At 46.3% G+C, this 24,062-nt stretch overlaps 1 protein-coding gene across 1 annotated transcript in view; it reads right to left on the reverse strand.

The window, feature by feature from the left end:
- PIK3AP1 (phosphoinositide-3-kinase adaptor protein 1) overlaps positions 1 to 24,062 on the reverse strand; it is a 118,795-nt gene that overhangs the window by 10,758 nt on the left and 83,975 nt on the right. The window contains exons 9-15 of the mRNA XM_029920180.1: positions 22,152 to 22,247; positions 19,326 to 19,529; positions 16,994 to 17,059; positions 14,561 to 14,766; positions 10,793 to 10,865; positions 3,342 to 3,497; positions 171 to 241 (exon numbers count right to left, since the gene is read on the reverse strand). Of these exons, the coding sequence (XP_029776040.1) occupies positions 171 to 241; positions 3,342 to 3,497; positions 10,793 to 10,865; positions 14,561 to 14,766; positions 16,994 to 17,059; positions 19,326 to 19,529; positions 22,152 to 22,247 (872 nt within the window). The remainder of the gene's footprint in view (positions 1 to 170; positions 242 to 3,341; positions 3,498 to 10,792; positions 10,866 to 14,560; positions 14,767 to 16,993; positions 17,060 to 19,325; positions 19,530 to 22,151; positions 22,248 to 24,062) is intronic.

Raw genomic sequence — 24,062 nt, forward strand, 5'->3', positions numbered from 1 at the left:
CCCCTGGTATCCACCAATCTGTGTTCTGTCTCTGCTTTAACCTATTCTACATAAACAGAGTCCTGGAAGATGTGACCTATGTGCCTGGCTTCTTTCACTTGGATTTCCATTTCCTGCAATGAAGTGACCACTAGGACAAGACATATGCGGGGGGAGTCCCCAGCTCTCACCTCGTTGTCACCCTCCATCCCGCTGCTCACACTGAGAAGGCTCCGAGTGCTGGATCGGTTACTCGTGCTGCCTAAAGGGTACGAACAAAATCAGCTAAGCTGTGGATTCTCCCAGGCTAAAATAAAATGCAGAACTCTGGCACTTACCTTATTTTTACTGATAGAAACAATACATAAGCTGTGAATGTGGTATCTTCAAAATGCTGCCATCTTACACCATTTCATTAGAGTTTAGTTTTTCTTTCAGCATAAAATGAAATGGGTCCCTTTTTTATTACCTTTTTTTTCCTTTTTTCTGTATAGCTACCATTTACTGAGAGTTTACCACATATTACATGCTTTAAAAACACGATTACAGGGGCCCTTAGGTGGCTCAGTTGGTTGAGCCGCCAGCTTTGGCTCAGGTCATGATCTCACGGTTCATGGGTTCAAGCCCCATGTCAGGCTCTGTGCTGACAGCTAGCTCAGAGCCTGGAGGGAGCCTGCCTCAAATTCTGTGTCTCCCTCTTTCTCTGACCCTCCCTTGCTCACGCTGTCTCTCTCAAAAATAAATAAAAACATTAAAAATAATAATAAAATAAAATAAAAATAGAAACACGATTACGAAGGGTGCCTGGGTGGCTCAGTCAGTTAAGTGTCCAACTTCGTCTCAGGTCACAATCTAATGGTCTGTGAGTTCAAGCCCCACATCAGGCTCTGTGCTGACAGCTCAGAGGCTGGAGCCTGCTTTGGATTCTGTGTGTGTGTGTGTGTGTGTGTGTGTGTGTGTGTGTGTGTGTGTCTGCCCCTCCCCTGCTTGTACTCTGTCTCTCTCTCTGTTTCAAAAATAAACAAACATCAAAAAAATTTTTAAACCACACAATTGCATGTAATCCCTATGAAAGTCCTATCTGACACTGCCAGTCTGGTTTGACAGACAAGAAAGCACAGATGCTCTATTTCTTACTTGTTCAGTGGCATTTCTAAAATCTGAAAACAGACCTTGTGGCTGAAGCTCTTTACTTATTTAGGAATTACAGCAAGCATGTAATCACACACATATGTATACCTTCTACTAAGGGGCCAGTCCAGTTTGATATAGATAAAATACAAAGTACAAATTCCAAAGCATAATCTATGCTCACAGTAGGAACCATGTCTGTGTGAGCTTAGGTGCTTAAGGCTTTTGAATTGGAAATTTATCAGTGATGTCGTTAGAACAGCACTATCCAACAGAATTTTCTGGAAATGTTCTATCGTATACTATCCAATATGGCAGCTAGTGTGAAACATGCCTAGTGCAAATGAGTGCAAATGAACTAAATTTAACTTTTATTTAGTTTTTTAAAATATATATAATTTTTAAAGTTTAATTTATCTTGAGAGAGAGAGAGTGAGAGAAGTGACACGGAAGAGGCAGTGAGAAGGGGAGGGAGAGCACCCCAAGTAAGCTCTACGCTGTCAGTGTGGAGCCCAATGCTGGGCTTGAACCCATGAACTATGAGATCATGACCTGAGCTGAAGTCGGATGCTTAACCGACTAAGCCACTCAGGCGCTGCAAATTTTATTTAGCATTAATTAACGTAAATTTAAATAGCAACATATGGCTAGTGGCTACCATACTGGACAGTACAGAATTAGAATAAACTCAAATATGTGATAATCGAGGAGCAAAAAAAGAATGGCAGTCAATTAAAACAAAAAGAATTGACTTTAATTTACCACTGTCACTACAAGCAGTATTGACAGATCTTAGGTTTACTGAATTTCCGCCTAAAACAGTTCCTCATTATATTAGTTTTAAAGTAAATAGTCTTAGCTTCCACTCCATCATAGTATCACGTTTGACCTAATTAATTTAGATGTGAATTTAAATAGAGCAAGTTAAGATTATAATTTTGGATTATTTCTTGGGGGTAGATTTTTAATTTTAAAATAGTATGTCAAAAATTTTACATAAACCAGCGGATTCAGAGTTTGCTTATCAAGCAGCTTGTATGTGACCCTTTTCTTTTCTCTCTCTTCAGGTACCCATACGTAACAATGTCCACTTGGCCAGAACATCCCCATGCCACCCCTATTTGCAAGGCGAAAACCTCAGGATCCAATGCTCAGGACAAATGCTATAGAGACCCTTCCAGATTGCTCCAGTGGAAGTAACCCTCCGGCCCAGGGGCTCCCAGTCCTACGGAGCCAAACCTCCTGTCGTTGACCATTCTCCATCCCACCGCCTCAAAATGAAGCAGCCTCCTTCCCAAGGTTATCAAACGGGTTTGTGATGCAGAAAAGATTAAGAACCCCTGGGTTTAGATGACCTTCCTGCCCCAATATCCACTTGGGGGTTCTCTGCCGGACATTTAAGGAGACCCGAGTCCTAAAATCCAGTCCTGAGTCTCCTACTCTTTCATGGCTCTCCTAGCTGCTTTGATAACACCAAAAGTTATGAAGGAAGGGAAACTCCATCTATTCTGCTTGTGGAGCCGGTGCATCTGAGGTCAGCTAACAGCGCCCTGGCTGTGGAAACAAAGCCCGCACCTCCTGCATGTACCTCAGCGGGGATTGACTGTTGCGCGCAGACTCTATCAAGCTTTCAAGCCAAAATGCCTTCCACATTTCCTAACTAGATCCTCAAGCCATCTATAAAGTTGGAATTCTCAAATTTGAGTCCATTGTTTTCTAATGTATCTGACTTCATGCCCTTTCCTTTCCCTTCCCACAGTTGAAGAAGCAGAAAGACTAGTCTGGGCCCTGGATTCAGATTGCCTGAGTTCAAATCCTGACGCCATCACCACCTAGGACAAGGCACTAAGTAAATACCTGTGGTAGTGCCTCTCAGAGTTACCGTGAGAATTAAATCCAAGAATCTATAGCAGAGGCTTAGCATATAGTAAATGATCAATAAATGTTAACTACTGTTATTACTAGGTTTTTCTGTTTATAAAAGGAACAGTGTCATAAATTACTATGCAATCTGGCTTCAGGGGATATTAAAGTAAAGGATCTTTGGCCCTCTGAGAAAAGGCAAACTTCACAGGCTAAATGTCCCCCATGTCTTACACCTCCAAACCCAAATCAGGCTCCAGCTGGGATCTGCTGGGCTCACAACAGAGACTGTTCTCAAAGCACAAAGGCACCAGCTGGAGAGCAGATGTGAAGGCACCCCCCACACACACCCCACACCCCTTGCTCACTTGCAGTGCTGGAGGTACTGTCTGTTTTCCAGTCTCCTCGCCGTAGCTCTGTCCTTGGGGGGAAGACGCTTTTCCTAGGGCCACTCTCATAGACTCCAAACTCCACTTTCCCGGGCAGGTGCTGTGAGTGCCGAATGGGGACCGTGATCTCCAAGTCTGGAATGAGAGGAAAGAGGGAAAATCTTCAAGGCACCAGACTACAGACAATCAAACTGCTCAGGCTGCTCCCTCTCCACCTTTGTCCTGGCCTCAACCTGGCAGGGAAGGGAGGGGAGGGGAAGGGATAGATATGGGGAGGGGGGTTGCCCAATTCAGCACTGAAACTCTACACACTCCTACATGGCCACTGGTGGGTGACAGATGAGACGGGGGTGGGGGGAGGAGGCACATAAGAAAGTCAGACAAATGCTTCCACATCAGGCAGAGAGCCTGGGACTAAGGAAAGGTCTGGGGCTCTGCCACTCCCTTGCTCGGGGACTTGAGTCTGTCAGTCAACCTTCCTGAATTACTTTCCTTTCACACGGGGACTCCTGAATGCTGCTGGTCCTAGTAACAGCTTATCCTGTGCACCAAGCGGAGTTCCGCAAGCTCCCCCACGCCCATGAAATAAATATATTATCCTCATTCCCAACAGAAACTGTCACAGAGAAGTGAAGTCACATGCCCCCGGCACACAGCTGGCACGTGGGCCAGTTGGGATTTGAAACCAGGCTCCAGAGTCCAAGCTCTTAACCACTACTCATACTGTCTCTGGATCCCTCAGCAAATGATGAATGCTGGGCCCATGGTCTGTAACTGACAGCAGCGGCCTGGAGGAAGCTAACGGAAGGAGGTCCATCAGCCCCATGAAAGACTTTGTGACTCACAAGGCAGATCAGTGGTTTTGGATGCCACAGACTTAAGAAATTATGCCTTTGCAGCATTAAACTGGTCTCTTTCCTGGCTTAGCCCTACCCAGTAGTTGGGTCTAGATTTGCACCCCGGGGGCTCCTGAGCAGAAAACGACTCCTGCTGACAAGCAGAACAAAATGTCTGTGGGTATCCATGCCCACTTTCTGCCCAGGGAAGTGTGAACACCAGGTGAGCTCCTGACACAGGGCTCCCTCGATGCCTGGAACATTCCCAAGCCCCGGGGGCAGGGCCTCTGGAAGAGGTGGAAGTTCCGTGTACTTTAGGGCCACGTGCTCTTAACAGAACTACTTCCTCCTCAGCCTCCCCTCTTCAGTGGGATGGGCGTGGCCAGAAGTTCAGGGAGTCCAGGACCAGAGGTGGCTCTGCTTGCCAAAGCCAGAGTCTACTGAGAAGGGTGAATGGGTAAACTACAACAGGAAGAAAGAAGTTCAAGGACAGGGTAGACCGAGTGTACAGGAAACACAGAGAAGGTGTTAAAGTTGGACTGGTGGCTCAGTTGGCGAAGCATCTGATTCTTGGTTTCAGCTCAGGTCACGATCTCACGGTTCATGGGTTCAAGCCCTGCATCAGGCTCTGTGCAGAGAGAATAGAGCCTGCTTGGGATTTTCTCTCCCTCTCCCTCTGCCCCTCCCTGGCTCACTCGCTTTCTCTCTCTCTCACAATAAATAAACTTAAAAAAAAAAAAAAAGGTTGGACGTGGTTTACTAGACGCCACACGTGGCTCACATTTGGTTGTAGTATTAAACCTCCTTTCGAGGTCCCTGTGTAGTACAGACCTTTCTCACACACTCAGGCTCTCCTAGTGACAACTGAGCAGTGTAAGCAGCCACCTGAGCTTGCGACTACCTGGGCAGAGACCCCTGTACCTGCACGTGGGCGTGGGCCTGCAGGGTCTCAGGGCCCAAACAAGCGTCATACCTTCTTTCCCCCTCAGCTCTGACCTAGTATTTTTTTTTTTTAACAACACTCTTTCAAAGGGAGGTTCCTGTCTGCTTCAATCACTTCAATGAGTCAATTTTCTACCGTCAACTGGTTCTATGAGGAAGGAAAGTAAAATACACAGGAAAAAAAATTGGGAGTCAAAAGTTCAAAAAATCAAGTAGAGGCAGTCTAAATGTCTACAAAATCCCGATATTCTTGGAAGGAACAATACTGGGATAGTAATAATCATTAGATTGCAGAGTACTTTTCCCAAAGCATGTCCGCTTGGGTCATTATACCTCCTTTGAACTTCCCTCCTTCTCCACGAAGTTGATTAGTCAGGTATAACTGTGGATGAGGAAACTGAGGCACAGAGTGGTTAAAGGGTCTTGGACCATAAAGTAATAAAGCAGGAATTGGGACCCAGGTTTCCAGGCACCCTGCCTGCTCCTCTCTGTCCTGCCCGACTAGCCCCAGAGACACCCAGAACACAAATATTGACTGTCTTCCTCTAGGGTGTTCAACAAGACACGGGCCACACCAGCCTCTCTGATTTCCTACACCGTCAGTGTTCTGCACCACCCCAGCAAGAACAGAACAACTCCCCCAGGCTGAAGAAAGACCAGCAAGTTATTATGAGCAGAATCTTACTTTTTAATTATCCTTGGTGTTCTAACCCAAATTAAAGCAAAATAATCATCGTTTTTCTTTCCTAAGGCAAGTGAGATTTCTAAATAAATAGAGTCAGCCCTTATGTTTAGAAGGGGTTCCCTTCCAGGAAAAGTTCCTTTAAACAGAGATGCCATTTGTCAACCCTAATTTTCCTCCAGATTGATGTTACTCTGTGTCAATGGTTTCCAAATGCTTTTTCTTTTTCTTTTCTTTCTTTCGTTTTTTTTTTTTTTTGAAAGCCGAATTCTTTCCTCTGTTGAAAAAGGAAACTCAATGTGGAAAACAGATTTTTTTTAAAGGAGCTGTGATGGTCAAAGAATAGGTTGCTCTGAACACTGTCCCAATCCTAATCTACTTACCCAGCTCTCCCCCTCCACCCAAGTGCCAGCCGTCCACTCCCACAAGCATACATACAGCAGTACTGAGGCTACTCAGTACAAAATGGGCAATTACAAGTTAGTACATCACTAAATATATAGTCTAGTTTTATGGAGTTCAGTAATATGCCATATTCAGTCAACCATAAAGATGTCCATTCTCCGGAAGATGCTCTGATCTTGGGCCTCACTGTGTAGTACAGGACCCCACTCCTAACTGCCTGGGGTTTCTCTGGGACCTAGATTACAGGCACCCCTCCCCTAGCAGGTCTCACCCAGACATGGGAGCTGGGGAAGAAAAGCCCCTTGGGAGGGATTACTCTGCTATCGTGTTCTCCATGGACCCCCAGAGTGTCCAGGGACATGAAGCTCCATCTCCACAGTGGTAACTGCACTTTTCCTTCCCTCTCCCACTTCCCCACTGCCACTGTGCTCTCTAGGATCCTCTCCCACATCAACTACCTTGCTCTCAAATCCTTGCTGGGAAAGAAAAATTCTAGAAAGGGATTGTGGTAACGGTTGCATGATATTGTGGATGTATTTAATGCCGCTCAGATGTACATTTTAGGTCCAATGATAAACTTTATGTGTATTTTACCACAATAAGAACCAAAAATGGAGGTGCCTGGGTGGCTCAGTCAGTTAAGCATCTGACTCTTGATTTTGGCTCAGATCATGATCTCACAGCTCATGAGTTCAAGCCCTGCGTCAGGCTCTGCACTGACAGGGCAGAACCTGCTTAGGATTCTCTGTCTCCCTCTCTGTCTGCCCCTCCCCAACTCATGCTCTCTCTCACTTTCTTTGTGTGTGTGTGTGTGTGTGTGTGTGTGTATTGCATGATTTTTAAAATTTTTTTTATATTTTTTTGAAATTTTATTTTATTATTTTTTTTACTTTATAAAGTTTCATATTTTTTAACATATGCAATTATTTCCCATCATTTTCTCTCGCTTTCAAAAAATAAAAAAATAAATAAACATTTTAAAAAATGTACTGGGGCTGATGGGTAGAACGCTCTTCCTGCGGTGGATTGCTTGTGGTCCTCAGGCTTTCTTGTTTAGTGTCAGATTATACATAATTTATTCTTTTGATAGTTATGACATTAATTAAAGCTTCTCATGTTAAAAGTAAAAATATTGGGGCGCCCAGGTGGCTCAACCAGTTAAGTGGCTGACTCTTTATTTCGGCTCAGAACATGATCTCATGCTTGTGAGTTTGAGCCCTGCAGTGCAGAGCCTGCTTGCGATTCTCTCTCTCTGCCCGCCTCTCTCTGCTCCTCCCCACTCATACTCTCTCTCTCTCAAAATTAAAAAGAAAGGAAAAATACTAACTCCTTCCCCTCACAAAATTCTTAGTCAGAGGGTCTGCTTCTTAAAGAGTAGCGGGTAAGGGTAGGGAGGGCATTTAACCATGCTCCTTTGAAAAAAAAATGCAGACATTGACCATTCCAATGCAGAGTATGGACACTGGTGGATGTCATTTATTCAGAGTCTGATTAGCTTGGGTGAACCTTGGAAAACATTACAAAACCGAGGATTTCAGGGCTGGATCCTAGCTGGCAAGTCCCAGCCCAGCACATGCACCCTGGGAGGTCCCACCTGAGAGGTCACCGGCTGCTGTATGGGTGGTTTTTAAAGTGCTACCCTGTGCCAGCTAGACCCTGACTGGTTCAGTCCTCACAGCAACCCTAACGGGGCAGGCACTTTTATTGGTGACACTTTGCAGAAGAAGACTGAGGCTCAGTTGGGTGACTTGTCTTGTCCATGGATCCCAGCTAGTGAGGGATGAGCAGTGGCTAGGAACTTGACCCCAACCCTGATGGCCTCAGGGCCCATGCTTGCACCCCTTTACTCCTCAACACATGTGTGTCTTGCTTCAATATCACCACTGATGGGGTGGTAAAGGCATGATGACATCTAGTGCATTCAGCTCTGGGGCTCGGCCACCCAGCACTCATGACTCCAACACAGCGACACCCTGGCCTTCAAACACCGCACGCACCACCAGATCACAGCTTTTTTGAGGCTGCCTATGTGTAAAAGCGTGAAATGTTTCATTTAATCAAGGCTTCTATCTTTGGGTTCGTGTGCTCTAGTTTTAAAAAGCACCTCATCCCTTTTACCACCTAAAACCTACTGTCCGACCCTAAGATGCCCATGCAGATCTTAAACCAGATTTTTTGCCTTCTCTCCTTTCCCCTCCCTTCAGACAAGTGGGGGCTTGGGTAGTGGAGGCATACATTTAAAATCTAGTCAGCCAAGCAGATATCTTAGGATGACCTCTCTGACCTTCCTTCTGCCATAGTTATAACCTCTTTATGCCTCTTTTCCCAAACAGCCAAAACTGTTAATATTCACTAAGCTAGTACCATATGCAAAACACTGTGCTAGGCATTGTGGGGCAGGCTCTAGCTGGGAAAATCAGACCTATACAAATAAAAGACTAACACATAATTCAACAGATCACGCCTTACAGGTCTCTGCATCTGGCAAAGAGCCTGGTGTTCCATTAAGCATTTGTAGCGTGAATGAATGGTGTTACCAAAAATTTTCCTGAAATCAACCATTCCATTCAAGATTTCTTGAGGCCAATCAATGTACTGTCCTACACGCAGGGGGATTCAGCAGAGCACAAAACAGACCAAATCTTGCTCCCGCGGAGCTGGCAGTAGGTGTTAGTGGGAGCATGGGCCAGAAAACGACCATGAGAACGGAAACATAAAATAATTACAGTCTGTGATATGTGAAAAGAGGGTGAGCAAAGGCACACAGAGTGAGTTGTAGAGGGCTAATCTGGAGAGAGGAGGTGTTTCGGAGGAGAATTTATAGCCAAACTCTGAAGGATGTGAAAAGTGGAGGGAGGGTGGGCAAGGGCCAACGCCCAGGGAGGGCCACTTTGACTCATTGGAGCAACAAAAGGGATTCCTGTGGGACTAGAGCTCTGGGTTGAGGGGTGAAGTAAAGGTGAGCTCCGAGGTCAGAGGTGAGACCATGTAGGGCCTCTCGGGCCACAGTGAGGTGTGTGATTTTACCCTGGGTGGGACAAGAGCCCCTGAGAGTTTTGAGCAAGATCAGGCACCACCTGACTTCTTATTTTTAAAAGGTCATTGGCAGCCCTTTGGACGATTAACTGCAGAGAAGTAAGAGTGGCCACAGGGAGACAATGGAAGAGGCTCTTGCGTTCACCCAGGAAGAGATGATGTTGGCTTGCCTGCAGCTGTGGCAGGGGAGATGGTCAGAAATGGTCAGACCTCAGATGCATTTTGGAGGCAGAACCTCTGGAAATTGCTGATGGTTTGAATAAAGGAATGAAGTCATAGCAATCAGAGGCAGTAAAAGAGAAGTGCCAGATGAATGGGAGGGATAGTGTAAATGCTCAGATGAGGACGGGGTATAATGGCTTTGAGTGGCCCAGGAAGGCCTCACTGAAAACTATGTGGCTGATGGGCTGGATCGTGCACCCTCGTAGTTTTCATGCAGGTGAGAAAGAAAAGGCGTGAGCAAGGGGTCTATGGCAGGAATGCGTCCTTTTTAAAGACTGGGGTGTTACCCACCTGACCAAGGTCATGAGAAGTCAGGCTCTTGACGGCAGCTGGAAGCAGACTAGGGGAGTCCTGCACAAGCTTAGTCCTTTATTTAATGGGGCTCTACTCAAGATTGGAGAGCCTCTGAAAGCCTTTTATTGCCAGCTCCACTTAATAAACCCTGACCAAATAAATCACAGAGACTCACCACGACAGAGGCTTTCAGTGGGAATATGCAACGTAAGCAAGTGCCCATCAGTGCTCAGGGGTTGTGGTGTCAAGAAGCCTGGTCCTCAGTGTAAACACTGGAATGTATGGCCTGCTATTGGACCCCCACTACACATGGCAGGAGCCCTGCTGTACCTGGAGTCCTGGCTGCTGAACATTGTGGGGTACAGACATCAATGACACAGTTCCCTGCTTCAATGAGAAAGAGATACTATGGGAATGAGATGTTCTTTCTCTGCTCAAAAAACATGTCTTCCTGGGGAGCCTGGGTGACTCAGTCGTTTGAGCATCTGACTCTTGAAGTCTACTTATGTAGACTTCATGACCCTAGGGTCACGGGATCAGGCCCCAGGTTGGGCTCAGCGAGGAGTGTGGAGCCTACTTAGGATTCTCTCTCTCTCTCTCTCTCTCTCTCTCTCTCTCTCTCTCTCTCTCTTTCTCCTCTTTCTCTTTCTCTCCCTTGAAAACAAACAAAAACAGAAGCAAAAAACACATCTCCTAAGTGCTAAGGGGAGAGTCAGGTACTTGGGGAGAAAGTTTGATGATCCTGTTTCAGTGAGAGGACGGAGGGGGACAGAGGTCAATGCTTTCATTCATTTGCTGACACATCGTCGGTGCTGGTATGAGGTACGCAGAATAACCAAGACAAAGCCATTGCCTGAAAGACCCTCACAGGATGGCGGGGGACCCAGATCTATAAACAGGGTGATAGGCTCTGGGCAAGCTCTCTGCCCATTCAGGCCACAGCAGAAAGGAGGGTTAGGGACAACAGATCACAGCAGTGTCCCACAATGTGGCGCTGCCAAGGAGCTACGTACCCGCCTGCTTTCCTGATTTTTGCTTCTCTCTCTGTCTTCGGGTAATGCTATCTCTTAGCCGTTTAAGGTTTTCCTGGAAAAAATAATTTAGGACATTTTAGAAGTAGATACCAGAAATATACCCTCTGTACATTAGAGTTTCTTTCTGATTTTATGCTGTTTGCATGATAAATCACATTGCAATAACATGCAAATGAGGTTGAGTGCATTTGTAATCAGCCCCCAGAGAAGTTCAAGTACTCTTAGGAGTTGTGCCTGAGGAGAAGATGCCTTTTCCACAACAAAGGGTCTCCCCTCCCCTCTGTTCCTAGCTCCTTCCCAGCCTTAGAGCCCACTGCCCTCCTGGTACATTCCTTTAGCCAAACCAGCCCCTTACATGCTAACAAACACTCCAGGCACACTGCCTCTGACATTGTTTTCATACCATCCCTCTGACCGTGAGGGACAAGAATTCCTCTCCATGAATCTGTTCAAGGGCTGGGTCAAGGTTCACCTCCTCTGCTAAACCTCCCCCAATCGTTAAACCTCCAGTCCTTGTGACTACAAGGTGCCATCTGGCCTGAGCTCTGCTGCCTTGTGCATTTGTGCATGCGTGCGTGTGTGCGTGTGCGTACGTGTGTGTGCATGCGTGTGTGTGTGTGTTGTCTCTTCAGGGGTACTGTACCCTCTCAAAAGGAAAGACACCAGGTTTCCACCTTTCTGGTCTATTGCAGTCATTCAACAAATGTTGAATAGACACATGAGAGATGAATTTTGTTGTTATTTTATTTATTTAAAAAATTTTTAAGTTTGTTTTTATTTATTTTTGAAAGAGAGATAGAGAGCAAGTAGGGGAGGGGCAGAGGGAGAGGGAGACAGAATCCCAAGCAGTATCTGTGCTGTCTGCCATGAGATCATTACCTGAGATCATGAACTGTGAGATCATGACCTGAGCCAAAACCATGAGTCAGAATCTTAACCAACTGAGCCACCCAGGTGACCCTGTTGCTATTTTAGTCAATAACAACTACCTCCAAGTATGTGAACACTCTAGAGAAAGTGCTCCAGGGACTAACATCCAGACATCCGGAAGGGTCCCATGAAGAAGCTACGGGAAGCCAGCTGGGAGGGGTGTTTGGGCTGTGACCGTAGCGGAGACTGAGCTGGGTCCAGGAAGCACCAGGGGAACACTGGAAAGTATGGGCTGGTCACAGCTTTAAGGTCTGACGGAGTGCGGGTGGAGGGAGTTGGCGGCAAGGAGACCCACCTGGAAACTAAGCACTAGGTCAGATGAAGGTGACAGAAGCTAGCATAGGGGGAACAGAAAGAAAAGAGCAGATGCAAGAGGAAGGTCACAGAGCAAGACCAGGCATGCGGCTCGCTGGGCAAGGGGAGTGAGGAAGAAGAGCCTAAGAGATGTAAAGTCTGACCTTGCGGTCTGGAAGATAACAGTGCAGTGAACAGAAACAGGGAGCTGGGGAAAGGAAGCGGCCTGATGGTACAGTTTACTGCGGGCATGGCGTAAGTCTTGGGCACATCAGAGGGACACACCCAGCTGGTGGCTGGAAAGGTGGAACAAGAAAGGAGACACAGACTCAAGAGTTGCCAGCACAGAGAATGACGTAAAGGGAGCCTGGGCAGTGCCCACTCATGGAGGGGATGTGAAGGAGACAGAGAGGTGGACAGCGGCATGGAGGAAAAGGAAGACGGGGCAGCCCCAGGAATGGTCTTCATGCCCACCAGTCACTGGATGCCGGATGCTCTAGAAGTACCAAGAGGCTCCCAGAGCACAGAGTATGGGCAGCTCCCATGGATGCCGTGGATTCTTGGCCATGTCAAATACGAACCCCAGTTGTCTGCCACACCCAAGAGTTCTGGGTAAGCTTATGCGACTGGGAGAAGCCTCTCAGATGGAGACAGACAGCTAACATTTGTTATACATTTATTGGGTGCCAGGCGTGCCAAGTCCTTTACGTGGTTTACATTGTCCAGGGTTCTCCCTTCACATGTGAGATGGGAAACAGAAGCACAGAGAGGCCAAAGTCAGCCAGCCCTAAGCGACAGAATGAGGATGTGACTCAGGCTGCCTGGCCTTAGGGTCCTGGTTGCTCTTACTATGTGGGCATAGGACCTGGCTGGGAGAAAGAAAACTATTGTTTGCCCAGGGCTAGGCTGTCCCTGCAGGCCTGTAGCCCCCTACGGCTCCTGAACGAGCAGGACCCTGCATTCCCACACTCAGCACTACAGGCTGCCCTCCCAGCCATCGAATCCCCAGGAGGAGGGAGGCAGGCCACCAGCGTAGGTGACCCTGTTTTAGGGAGCATGAAGAAGACGGAAAGTGTAGTGAAGGGAGCACAAGCTGCGGTATGAGAAAGGACTCGTTCGAATCTGCCTCTGCCTCTCTGCCTCTCTGAGCCTCAGCATTCTGTAAAATGGGAACAGTGATACTTGTCTCGCGGGCATGCTGTGAACAGTGATACTTGTCTCGCGGGCATGCTGTGAACAGTGATACTTGTCTTGTGTGCATGCTGTGAACACAGAGAGATTGGGTCCATTCAGCAGACAGCTGGACAAATACTGCCTGACGACTCACTTCCCCACTTGTCGCCACCTACTCCCCCTCTAAGAAGACACGACTCCCATCTCAGCACTAGGTGGATGCTGCTCCCCACCCGCCGCCCCGGTGCTCCCCACCGCAGGTGTGTCAGGCGTTTGAATACAGAACACCTTCTGGGAAGTACCGTGAGAAGATGGAGAGAAAAAGCAATCATTCTGGTCCTATCTTTCCCTCCACTTACTCAGTAAGTGATCTTGGACGTGTATCCTAACACCCTAGGCTCAATGTCCTCTTTTTCTTTTTTTTAATTTATTTATTTTATTTTATTATTTTATTTTTTTGAGAGACAGAAGTAGAGTGTAAGCGGAGCAGGGGCAGAGAGAAGAGTACAGAGGATCCAAAGTGGGCTCCATGCTGACAGCAGACAGCCTAGTGTGGGGCTCAAACTCATGAACTGTGAGATCATAACCTGACGTGAAGGCAGACATTTAACTGACTGAGCCACTCAGGTGCCCCATCAATGTCCTCTTTTTAATAGGAAGGAGTTGGGCCAGGGATATGCTTCCCAAGGTCAAGTTTAAGTTTTCTGCATTGCTTTAAATTACACATGAAGGTCATGTATGAAGTTACAGACTCTTACATATAAATAGGAAGAGTCTCCTCTGACAGCCCATTCCTCTGATCCTAGTCTCCTGAGTGGTCACCCTTCGGATGGCCATGGGGTGGCCTTTCCTCACCTTTGCCTCTGCATTGGTATACGTGCATATAGAAATATAGTGTGTATATGAGTATGCTTTAACTTGCGTGGTGTCATGTCTGTGGCTTGGTTTGTTCTCTTAATCATATTTCTTGGGAACTGTCCAAGTTCTCTGAGTTCAAAAGTGTGACAGTTCTGTGGGAGTATTGACACTAGGAGTAGAAAGAGGGACTCAGAAAAGAAAAAAGCTGGAAGGCAAAAGTATAGGACCATATGTAGAGGGAAGCGGCAGCTGAGGAATCAGGGTTTATAGTCAAGTCTTTGGTCCTGATCTCTAGCCTCACCAGGGAGCCATGTGGTTACAGACTACAGGTGACAGATATACACACACTGATTCACAATGACACTCAAAAACCCAGTCGCGGGCCTGGCCCCAGGTGCTCAGTCACAAGAGCACAGCAGACGGCAGGTACCCAGCCCTCCACTGTATCCAGTGGAGAAACAGACGGGAAACAGACCACACGGAGCCGGTTACCTGCTGAAAGCGGAAGGACTCGGACCGCTTCTTCTGGTTGAGCTGCCACTCCTTGAAGTGCAGCACGGCCTCGTCCACGTTGACGATGCCCAGCTTCACCTGCTCCTGGAGGGTGATCAGCTGCCGCTGGCCGGGCGTTTTCATCCCAGCAAAAGGGTCATATATACTTGACTGGGGCCTGTCCCTCCACGGTCTGACGAGAGGCTCTGGAAAAGATGGCACAACTCAGTGTGACAGCTCCCCAACTGGAGAGGGCAGGCAGAGGAGTGGGGTTGATGAGGCTGGTCACCGGCTCAGGAGGACGTGTCTCAAAAGAAAATGTACACGTGGAACTAAAAAGGGGGACCTATGACATGGAGCCAGAGGGAGGGAAGGAGCTAATAATTCCAAAGCCTCTTAGACTAAAGTAGACAAGGCCACAACATTTTAGGAAAACATTTTATGAATAGCATCCACTGGAATCAAGAGAATCCCTCAAACCTGAATTATTGAGAAGCTATTAGACTAGCATTTCTCAATTTAAGACACCGTTGACATCCTGGACTGGATAGTTCATCGTTGTTGGGGGGGGGGATTGTCTCATACACTATAGGGTGTTTAGCCTCATCCCTGTTCTCTACCCACTAGATCCAAGAGCACCCCCTACCTCAGCTGTGACAACCAAAAACATCCCAGATATTGCCAGGTATCCTCTGGGAGGCAGTGCGGGGAGAGGAGAAGTCACCTCCAGGCAAGAACCACTATGTTAGACAAAAATCCACTCCCAGAAAAGAATATACAGGGAATTCTAGGCAGGATGGTTCTCCCAACAGACTCCAGCCCTTCCTGTCCTCCTCGCCTTTGGGCAGCATGGCCACAATGACTGTGGACCCAGGGTATGACATGCCCAAGAAGATTGGAATGCCAGTGGAACCAGGATCTAGCTCCAGTGTCACCAGGTAGAAATTAAGGGCTGCGTCACAACTAGCTCTCATTGGGTTGTTCCTGCACCAGCTTCTCCTCCACATTACAATTCATGGTTCTCTGCTCTGAAGATTCTAAGGAAATAAGAAGGCAACCCCTCTCTTTCTCCAGGCTGTGACTCCACTAAGTTCTGCAGAGAACATGCTACTTGTAGAGGCAGTGGGGCCACTGGGGCTTGTGAGGACAACTTGACATTTTACTGCTCATTTCACGTAGGGCTATCTTTGATTCTAAATTTCTCCAGCAGGACTCCATTTGAGCACTGTGACTTAGAGAGAAAGCAAGATGGACAAAAGAGAGATGACTTCAAAGTTTTTCTGTCATTCTTCACACCCATTCACTCATCTGTCTATACACACCCAAAAACCTTTCTTCCAGGTTTACCTTCTTTTTTTTATTTAAAAAAAATTTTTTTTACAGAGAGAGAGAGACAGTGTTAGCAGGGGAGGGTCAGAGAGAGAGGGAGACACAGAATCTGAAGACAGGCTCCAGGCTCTGAGCTAGATGTCAGCACAGAGCCCAAGGCGGGGCTCGAACCCATGAACCATGAGATCATGACCTGAGCCTAAACCGGACACTCAACCAACTGAGCCACCCAGGCGCCCCCAGGTTTACCTTCTTCAAGGCTGTCTTTAATTGTGTTGGAAGAAGGGGTGTAGGGAGCATACAAAATGCATAAGCCAATCAATTCCTCTCTCCTACTACCTAAGTCCTTGGGATGACTTCAAACGCTCAGATGGTGTTATGACTCCTTTTCTTTTATTTTTTTTTAATTTTTAAAAAAGTTTATTTATTTATTTTGAGAGAGGGAGCAGGGAAGAGACAGTGAGAATGAAAGACAGAGAATTCCAAGCAAGGAAGAATCCTGATGCAGGGCTCAAACCCATGAACCGTGAGATTATGACCTGAGCTGAGATCAAGAGTCAGAAGCTTAACCGACTGAGCCACCCAGGTGCTCTACATGTCTCCTTTTCAAAAGAATGATCAATAGGATACTACTGAATGTCTCTCTTTAGCACAAGGAAGTTAATCAAGAAAAAAGGAGTACTTATCTCTTCAAACTTCCTCAAAGGCAAGCAAAATGTCTTTTAAATAAAAGTTGAATGGAAGTATAGTTTCACTGTCTGGATAGGGTAAGTAAATACCACGACTGGGCTGTGTCATTAGGTAAAGCCTGGGTGCCAGGGCTCCCACGTTCATCCTGTTGGCACCAAGCTCTGTATTTACACTGCACTTTTGTGTGCTGTTGCAGACACTTTCCAGTGTGTTCACGTCCTCGGTATGATCAAGGGACAATCTCTCTCTTCTCCTCTCCCCTTATCGTTGGTCCAGCACCACCCAAGGTATCCCCTAGACCTCTCTCTGTCTCAATGCTAAGGAGCTGTTACACCTGAAAATCAATAAAACATGAACACTTCTACCTCCTGGAAGTTCAGGGCATACAAAGGAAGCTGCGGACATGTGGCTTACCTTTCCTGATGCTCTCTGAGGAAACGTAGAAATTCCCAGGCCGCTCTTGACTTTTTTCTGCAAAAACTATGGGATAAAGAAGGTAAAAGTCAAATCACATCTCTGAAGGGGCTTTACATTATTTTATTTATTTAACATGAAAATTACCAAAATCTTGTACAAAAATAGAAGTGATGGGCTGCACCTTGGACCACCCTGTCTGCAGCTCTGTAAATCAAAACGCCAGGAGGCAAATAAGGGGATAAAGCGAGAGGAATTATGAAATGAAGACAGCCCAAATAGACACGGCCTCAAAGGCAGAAGGACAAAGCCAGGCAGAGGACATGATCAGCCCTTATGAGACCATTAAAGAAAAGGGTAATGTGAACAAGGATGTGAGCTGGACCCCAGAATACCTGAAGCTGGCCGTGAAACACCCTGAAGCTTGAGAGTAACAGGAAGTGCCACTTAGCAGGCCAATACGTGCCACAAGAAAGAACTCGGAGCAGTGGAACAGATACAATGAGTGCACAGCTCTGAAGAGACTTAGATGAAACCACTCATGAGCAACAGACCCCCATCACTAGTGCATATGTGTATACACATATTATTATGGCACCCATTTTACAGATGACGAAACTGAAGCTAAAGAGAGTGAGTGAAATCACTGACATAATGTCCGAGGCAGTACAACCGGAAAATGCAAGAACTGGGACATGAATCCAGGGAATCTGGCCTCCGAACTACGGTCCTTTTTGTCATCTCCTGCCTGTCCCTTTCCTTTGCTTCCCCAGTTTAGGGAATCACCCGTGCCCCCATCCCAGCTCCCCAAAATGAGCCATGCCACTAACACTCTAGCCACCTTCTTGCCATTTGGGAATTATCAATATATATTTTCATGCCTTTTCTTTTGGGTTCCCATAGAAGCAGACCTGGAGACAAGGGTCCAGCTGCAAGGAGTCAGTGTTGGGGGATGAAGGAGGTGACACAGCAAAGTGGATAAAGCAGTGCCTGGTGGGCATCCAGTAAGTTACCAGCATGGGCAAGCTCAGGAGCTCCGGAAAGCAATGCAGGACATGCACCTCAGAGTTCTCCCAGGGAAGGGCAAGTAAGCTGGGGTGCTCACTCAGCCATCGACCCATCAGTCACTGGGTGAGGGCTCCAGGGTTCTAGTCCCCCAGCTCTTCCACTCTGACTTGCAAGACTCCGGCTGCCAGAGAAAGTGGTGAGACTAACAGACACAGGTCCTGACAGGCAGGGTCCAGCCAGTGGGCACAGAAATGGAAAGAGCTAGAGATATGCAGGCAGGGCGCCAACAGTGTCTGTCACACACACCGAAGGACATGCTACCAGAGGGAACGGCAAAGCACATAGAGCATTTGGCGATACATGATGTCCTTCAACTGCATTTCTACCCAGTTTGGGGTTGCCAGGTTTAACAAATCAAAGCCCAAAAAAAAGACTGCAATTTTGGGACACACTTACACTAAGAAATTGTTTGCTTTCTGTCTGAAGTTCATACTTGACTGGGCATCCTATACCTGGGGCTCTGGTTGAGGGCTCCCTTCCCCAATTTGTGATCTCCTTTTGCCACACCTACAACTTTCTTACACTCTTAAAAATGGAATGGATGTCAGGCACACAGATCTGGCAATTCTTAGCTCTTACAGTATTTGTAATTATATCCATACAATGGAGTCCTAAAGGAGGGTGAAAGTGACAATGCATCAGCATGTAACTGATGTCCCAGGGGTCACTATGAAGAAGTCAAACACAACTCTCACCAATTTTATTAGTGTAGGTAGGTAGATAGCCTAGCCTAGTGTCTGAAAGCCAGGATTGTGGAGTCAGATTCCTTGAGTTCAAGTCCTGGCTCTGCTGTGTGGTAACAGAGTGACCTCTGTAAGTCTCCTTTTCCTCATCTGTACAATGGGGATGATAATAGCCCTTACCTAATAGATGATCGTAAAGATTAAATGACACGTCCAGATAGAGTACTCTCGGTAGATTTCAATAAATGTTAGCTATTAAATAATAATCATCATAATAATAATAGTTTCAGGAAATAAAAATTGACCAGGGTTCTGGGCATTTGGAGGAGAGAGGAATCTTATTTACCTCTGTCTTCATACTGCATATGAATGCTTCCAGGAACGTCAGAACTGAATCTGATCTTTGCCATGGTCCAGCTCCAAAATCTGCCCTGAGCTCTAACCCCATCTCCTGGGGCTGGTTAGAGACCATTCAAAAGCAGACAGTCTCTGAGCAGCGGTTTAGAAGTCAAGAGGAAGCAGGAAATTCCTGCTGAGAAGCCCTGAAGACCCTCCTGAACACCACTCCCCATCACACTTGCCTTTAGAAATGTACGGTTCATTATCAGGCAGGTAGTGAGCGCCAGGAGCAATGGCACTGGCCTCTGGCCTGGGCACCGGGACGGGGGGCCTGTTGGCCAAGTCCACAGAAAAGGTCTCATCGTCATCCACTGTGTGATAAACATCTTCTTCCTGACCACCGTGGTGCAGGTCCCTCTCCGGACTGCCCATTCCCATGCTGTTACCTAGAAACACAGAGAAAAGTGCCTGAAAGCAGCAGCCAAAGACAGTGGATGACTGACAGTCCTAAGAGCAGAGATTGGGACCCTAACTTATTTGTGCAGTACTGCCCTTTGGCAAAGATCTGTCCTCTACCTCATCTCCTGTATGATCTGCTACGTGATCACTGCAGATGAAGCCACTGAGAAACACTGATGTCACCTTCATTTGCCACTCATCATGGCAACAAAAAGGAGAGAACACTAGGCTCTATCAGCTTAGTTTTATTGCTAGGATTCAGTTATTTATCCCATTAGAACTAGGGGAAAAGGGACATAGCCCCCCAAAGCCAAAGGACACTTGGAACCACTCCCAGGCGCCTGGGAAGCAGTGGGAGGGCGGCCAGGCGTCCTCGTGCCCACGGCCCCCGGCATCCTCACCCTCAGCACCAAAGTGACTACAGCAAATCCTTCCCATGCACCCCCTCTGTGCCAAGGGCTGTTCCAAGTATATGACCCACGTTATCTCCTTTGATTGTGTAACGACACTGTGCAATAACTACAATCATTCTTCTTATTTTGCAGATGAAGAAACTGGGCCCTTGGGGATTTAAATAACTTGCCCAAAGCTACTTAGAATCAGACTGGCATCCAGGAAAGCTGGCTCCAGAACTTTTGCTCTTAACCTCCATGCTCTACTGCTTTTTTACAACCTTTGCCCCCGCTCTGCTCTCCATCAACCAGAAAGATAGAGGACAGAAGCTTGCCTCTCCCTCTTTGTCCCCGGAGTCCCAGAGCCACAAGGTTGTCACTGCTCCCTTCCTGGTGACAGGGTACAGTGTTCTCTGCTGGGACCCGAGGGCAGCGTCCCCTTGGCTTCAGGAATCTCAGCAGACATTTGTGTGCCGTCTGCCCCTCACGTACGTGAGCCATGCTGACTCGGGCGTGTTAACACAACCTCTCCGAGCTTGACTGCCTTCTGAGGCCTACTCGCTGGGATACTGTGAGGAAAAGCTCCCAGCTCAGTGCTTACACATAGTAGGTGTTCTCTCACTTCCTTCTTTTCCCCAGCACCATTCAGTCAATGAATCTTTATTAAAATCCTGTTTGAGATACAGGAATGACTAAAGCTTAGAACTTCTTGCTGTAGAATTTCCAGTCCAGTGATTTATTGGAAAAATTTTAGTTGCATCTTTCTGAGCTGCGGGGAGACTACTCTTGGGCTTCCCTGTGTCTGGATCCAGAGGCCTGACTGACCAGGGAGTCCCAACTCCTCTAAGTCTGGCTTCCAAGGCTCTGCCCTTGGGAGACTTTCCAGTCAGTGGAGAAGCTCCCACCTGTTCATCTTTAAACACAGGACACGACAAGATTCTGGAGAAGTTTGTGTGACGTTAGCAAAATGAGGGGCCTGAGACAGCGGCCGGCCATGCTGCCAGTGACAGTGACTCCCGCAGCGCCTGCCCTGTGAGTCCGCACACAAGTACGCAACCCTGCTTTCACACTGTGAAAGCTGCCATAGACAACACCGAATGAACGGGTGCAAAGTGTGCCCATTAAACTTTATTGACAAAAACAGGCAGCGAGACAGGCTATGGTTTATCTCCCACTACAGAGAACTTTTCTTTCTTCTTCATTGTCAAAACTACTTCTCCCATCCTGCATCCCATCTTCTTCGCATTCTGCTTTCTAGGCCTGCTTCATCAACAGACCTCCCCCATCCAATAATTACAAATGATTGGACAGAGGAAGGAAATTAACCACATAATTTAACACCCACCATCTCTGACCTTCAATAATAAGAATGATGATGACAACGACAACAACAATAATCATAAACCTTTCTCACCTGCTCTGTCCAGCCCTCCTCTGAGGCCCACTGCACAAAAACTCACTCAATTCTCACAATATTCACCTGCGGAAACTGAGACCAGAGGAGTTGAGAACTTGTCCAAGGTTTTCCAGCTAAGTGAAGGAGGAACTAAATACAGATCAGAGTTTATGTTTTTAACCATGATGCGACGCACACTCAACTTAACAATGTTTGTAGGGGGCGCCTGGGTGGCTCAGTCGGTTAAGTGTCCCACTTGGGCTCAGGATGTGATCTTACAGTTTGTGAGTTCGAGCCCTGCACCAGGCTTTGCGTTGACAGCACAGAACCTGGAGCCTGCTTTGGATTCTGCGTCTCCCTCTCTCTCTGCCCCTCCCTCACCCCTGCTTATACTATTTCTCTCTCTCTCTCAAAAATAAACATTTTTAAAAAATCAATGTATGTTCTCCTCCTTCACCAGAAAGTCATCTCTTGAGCGCACTGGTCACATCTTATTTTCCTCCTTGTCCCCCAGCCCAACATCCAGAATAGCACTTTGCTCATAGTCAGTACTCAATAAAATAAACATACACATTTAAAAACAGGGCTTGTTGAAGGCAGCTTGTTTACCCAGAGAAGCGGCTCCAGCGGTGGGAACCCCTGGCCTCCCTGTGACAGGCCGATGGGAGAGCTCTCGGCGACGGAGTCCCTTCAGGCAAGCCATACGCCAAGCATATGCACCCTGTTCCTTTAATGGAGCAACATCATATGGAACCAGGCAACATCTTGCATTCATTTCTCTTTCCCTCTTTTTTGCTTCCCTGCTCACAGCTACAAATTACCTTCTAAAAACTTGCGGATCATAGAGTCCTTAGTAGTCCGAGGGAAGCCATCTCCAGGGATTGAATTAGATGTACTGGCCTGAAGCATTTCAACATCTAGAAGAAAAGGAGACTGAGAGTTTATGTGTTGTTCTTCCACGCAGGCAAGGAGATTTAATAGATGGATGGACAGGTTTTGAAGAATCAAAAGATCTTGAACCAAGAGATTCAAGAATTCATTAATCCATCCACCTTCCATCCATGCATCCACCCTTCCAGGGATCCAGGCATCCATCCACTCATCCAACTATCTGTCTGCTTAATAAGGACCCGTCGTCAGGTACCTGGGTGGCTCAGTTGGTTAAGCGGGTTAAGGGTCTGGCTCTTGATTTCAGCTCAGCAGGCAGTGCAGAGCCTTCTTGGGATTCTCTCTCTCCCTCTCTCTTTGTCCCTCCCCTACTGGCACACATTCTCACTCGTGCACCCTCTCTCCTCTCAAAAATAAATCAGTAAACATAAAAAAAAATAAGGACCCCCTTGTAAGTGTGAGGTATGAAGGAAGGCAACACTCACAACCCTTAGGCCCTTTCTTGAACCACAGGGCTCAAAAGGTATAGATATTATGCTCATTTGCATTTCAAACAATGGGTTTAATTTTTAATTTTTTTTATGTTTATTTTTGAGACAGACACAAAGAGAGAGAGAGAGAGAGAGACAGAGAGGTCAAGTGATAGAGGGGCAAAGAGAGAGAGAGAGACAGAATCCAAAGCAGGCTCTGTCTGCTGACAGCTCAGAGCCCTTTGTGGGGCTCGAACCCACAAACCATGAGATCATGACCTGAGCTAAAGTTGGATGCTTAACCACCTGAGCCACCCAGGCGCCCCAGACTTAATTTTAAAATGTATAACCATACCATTGTTTATAACAGCCAAAAAAAAACAACTAAAAGCAAAAACAACAATGAATAGATAAAACTGTGGTTTACTCAAACAATGGAACAGTATGTAACAGTTACAAAGAACATATCTGAGCCATTTTTATCAATATAGTACCATCTCAACAACATAATCAAACCAATTCAACAACTTATCAACAAGAACTCTAGGTCTAGGTCACCTGTGGAACTGATTATAAGGAAGAAGCACATTGTTCTTTGGTTTTCACTATTAAACATAAACCCATGAAGACCAAAACTATGTGTGAAAATCATTCAGTTACCACAGTAGCTTCTAGTCTAACCCAAGTAACCAACATATTATTTTATGACTCTGAAGTACGCTTTTGGGAGCAAAATTTCAGCCTTGTGTTAAAAATAGAGTTTCGATATTATCAAGAGATTTCACTTAATAATTCTTATATACAATTATTTATTTGCTTAGGCAAAATATGTAATTTGAAGTTGAATAGTATACTTTGAGAAAAAATGGTTTGAATTTAATCAATATACACACAAATGCTATTTCCTTATTACTTTGATCTTTGGGGATTCCTTATTACTTTGATCTTTGGGGATCAGCTAAATACAATCTGGTGAATTTGTATGAAGACTTCTATGCAACTACTTATATCACATCTCCCAAGAATATTCACTGAAAAAGGGTCATGGTCATGAAGCATTGTTAAAGATAATAAACTTCATATGACATTATCCTAGTTTTGAAACAAAATATTTATATATACATAGAAAAAAAGACTGGAAATAAATACATGAAAATGTATGCCGTGGCTATTTCTAAAGTAGAACAGATTATGAACATTTTATTTTCTAATTTACACTTTTCTTTGTCTTCCAAATTATCCCACAGTGGCTTGTGTGGCTTTCATGAATGCAGAAAGCTTTTTAACACTTTTTTTAAAGATCTAGGTAATTATGATCAAATATGTACAAATAGATTTTCAAAGCAAAAATAATCTCAGTTTATTAAAATAATA

The sequence above is a fragment of the Suricata suricatta genome, chromosome 2 (genome assembly GCF_006229205.1).
Source record: "Suricata suricatta isolate VVHF042 chromosome 2, meerkat_22Aug2017_6uvM2_HiC, whole genome shotgun sequence".
Taxonomy (NCBI): Eukaryota; Metazoa; Chordata; class Mammalia; order Carnivora; family Herpestidae; genus Suricata; species Suricata suricatta.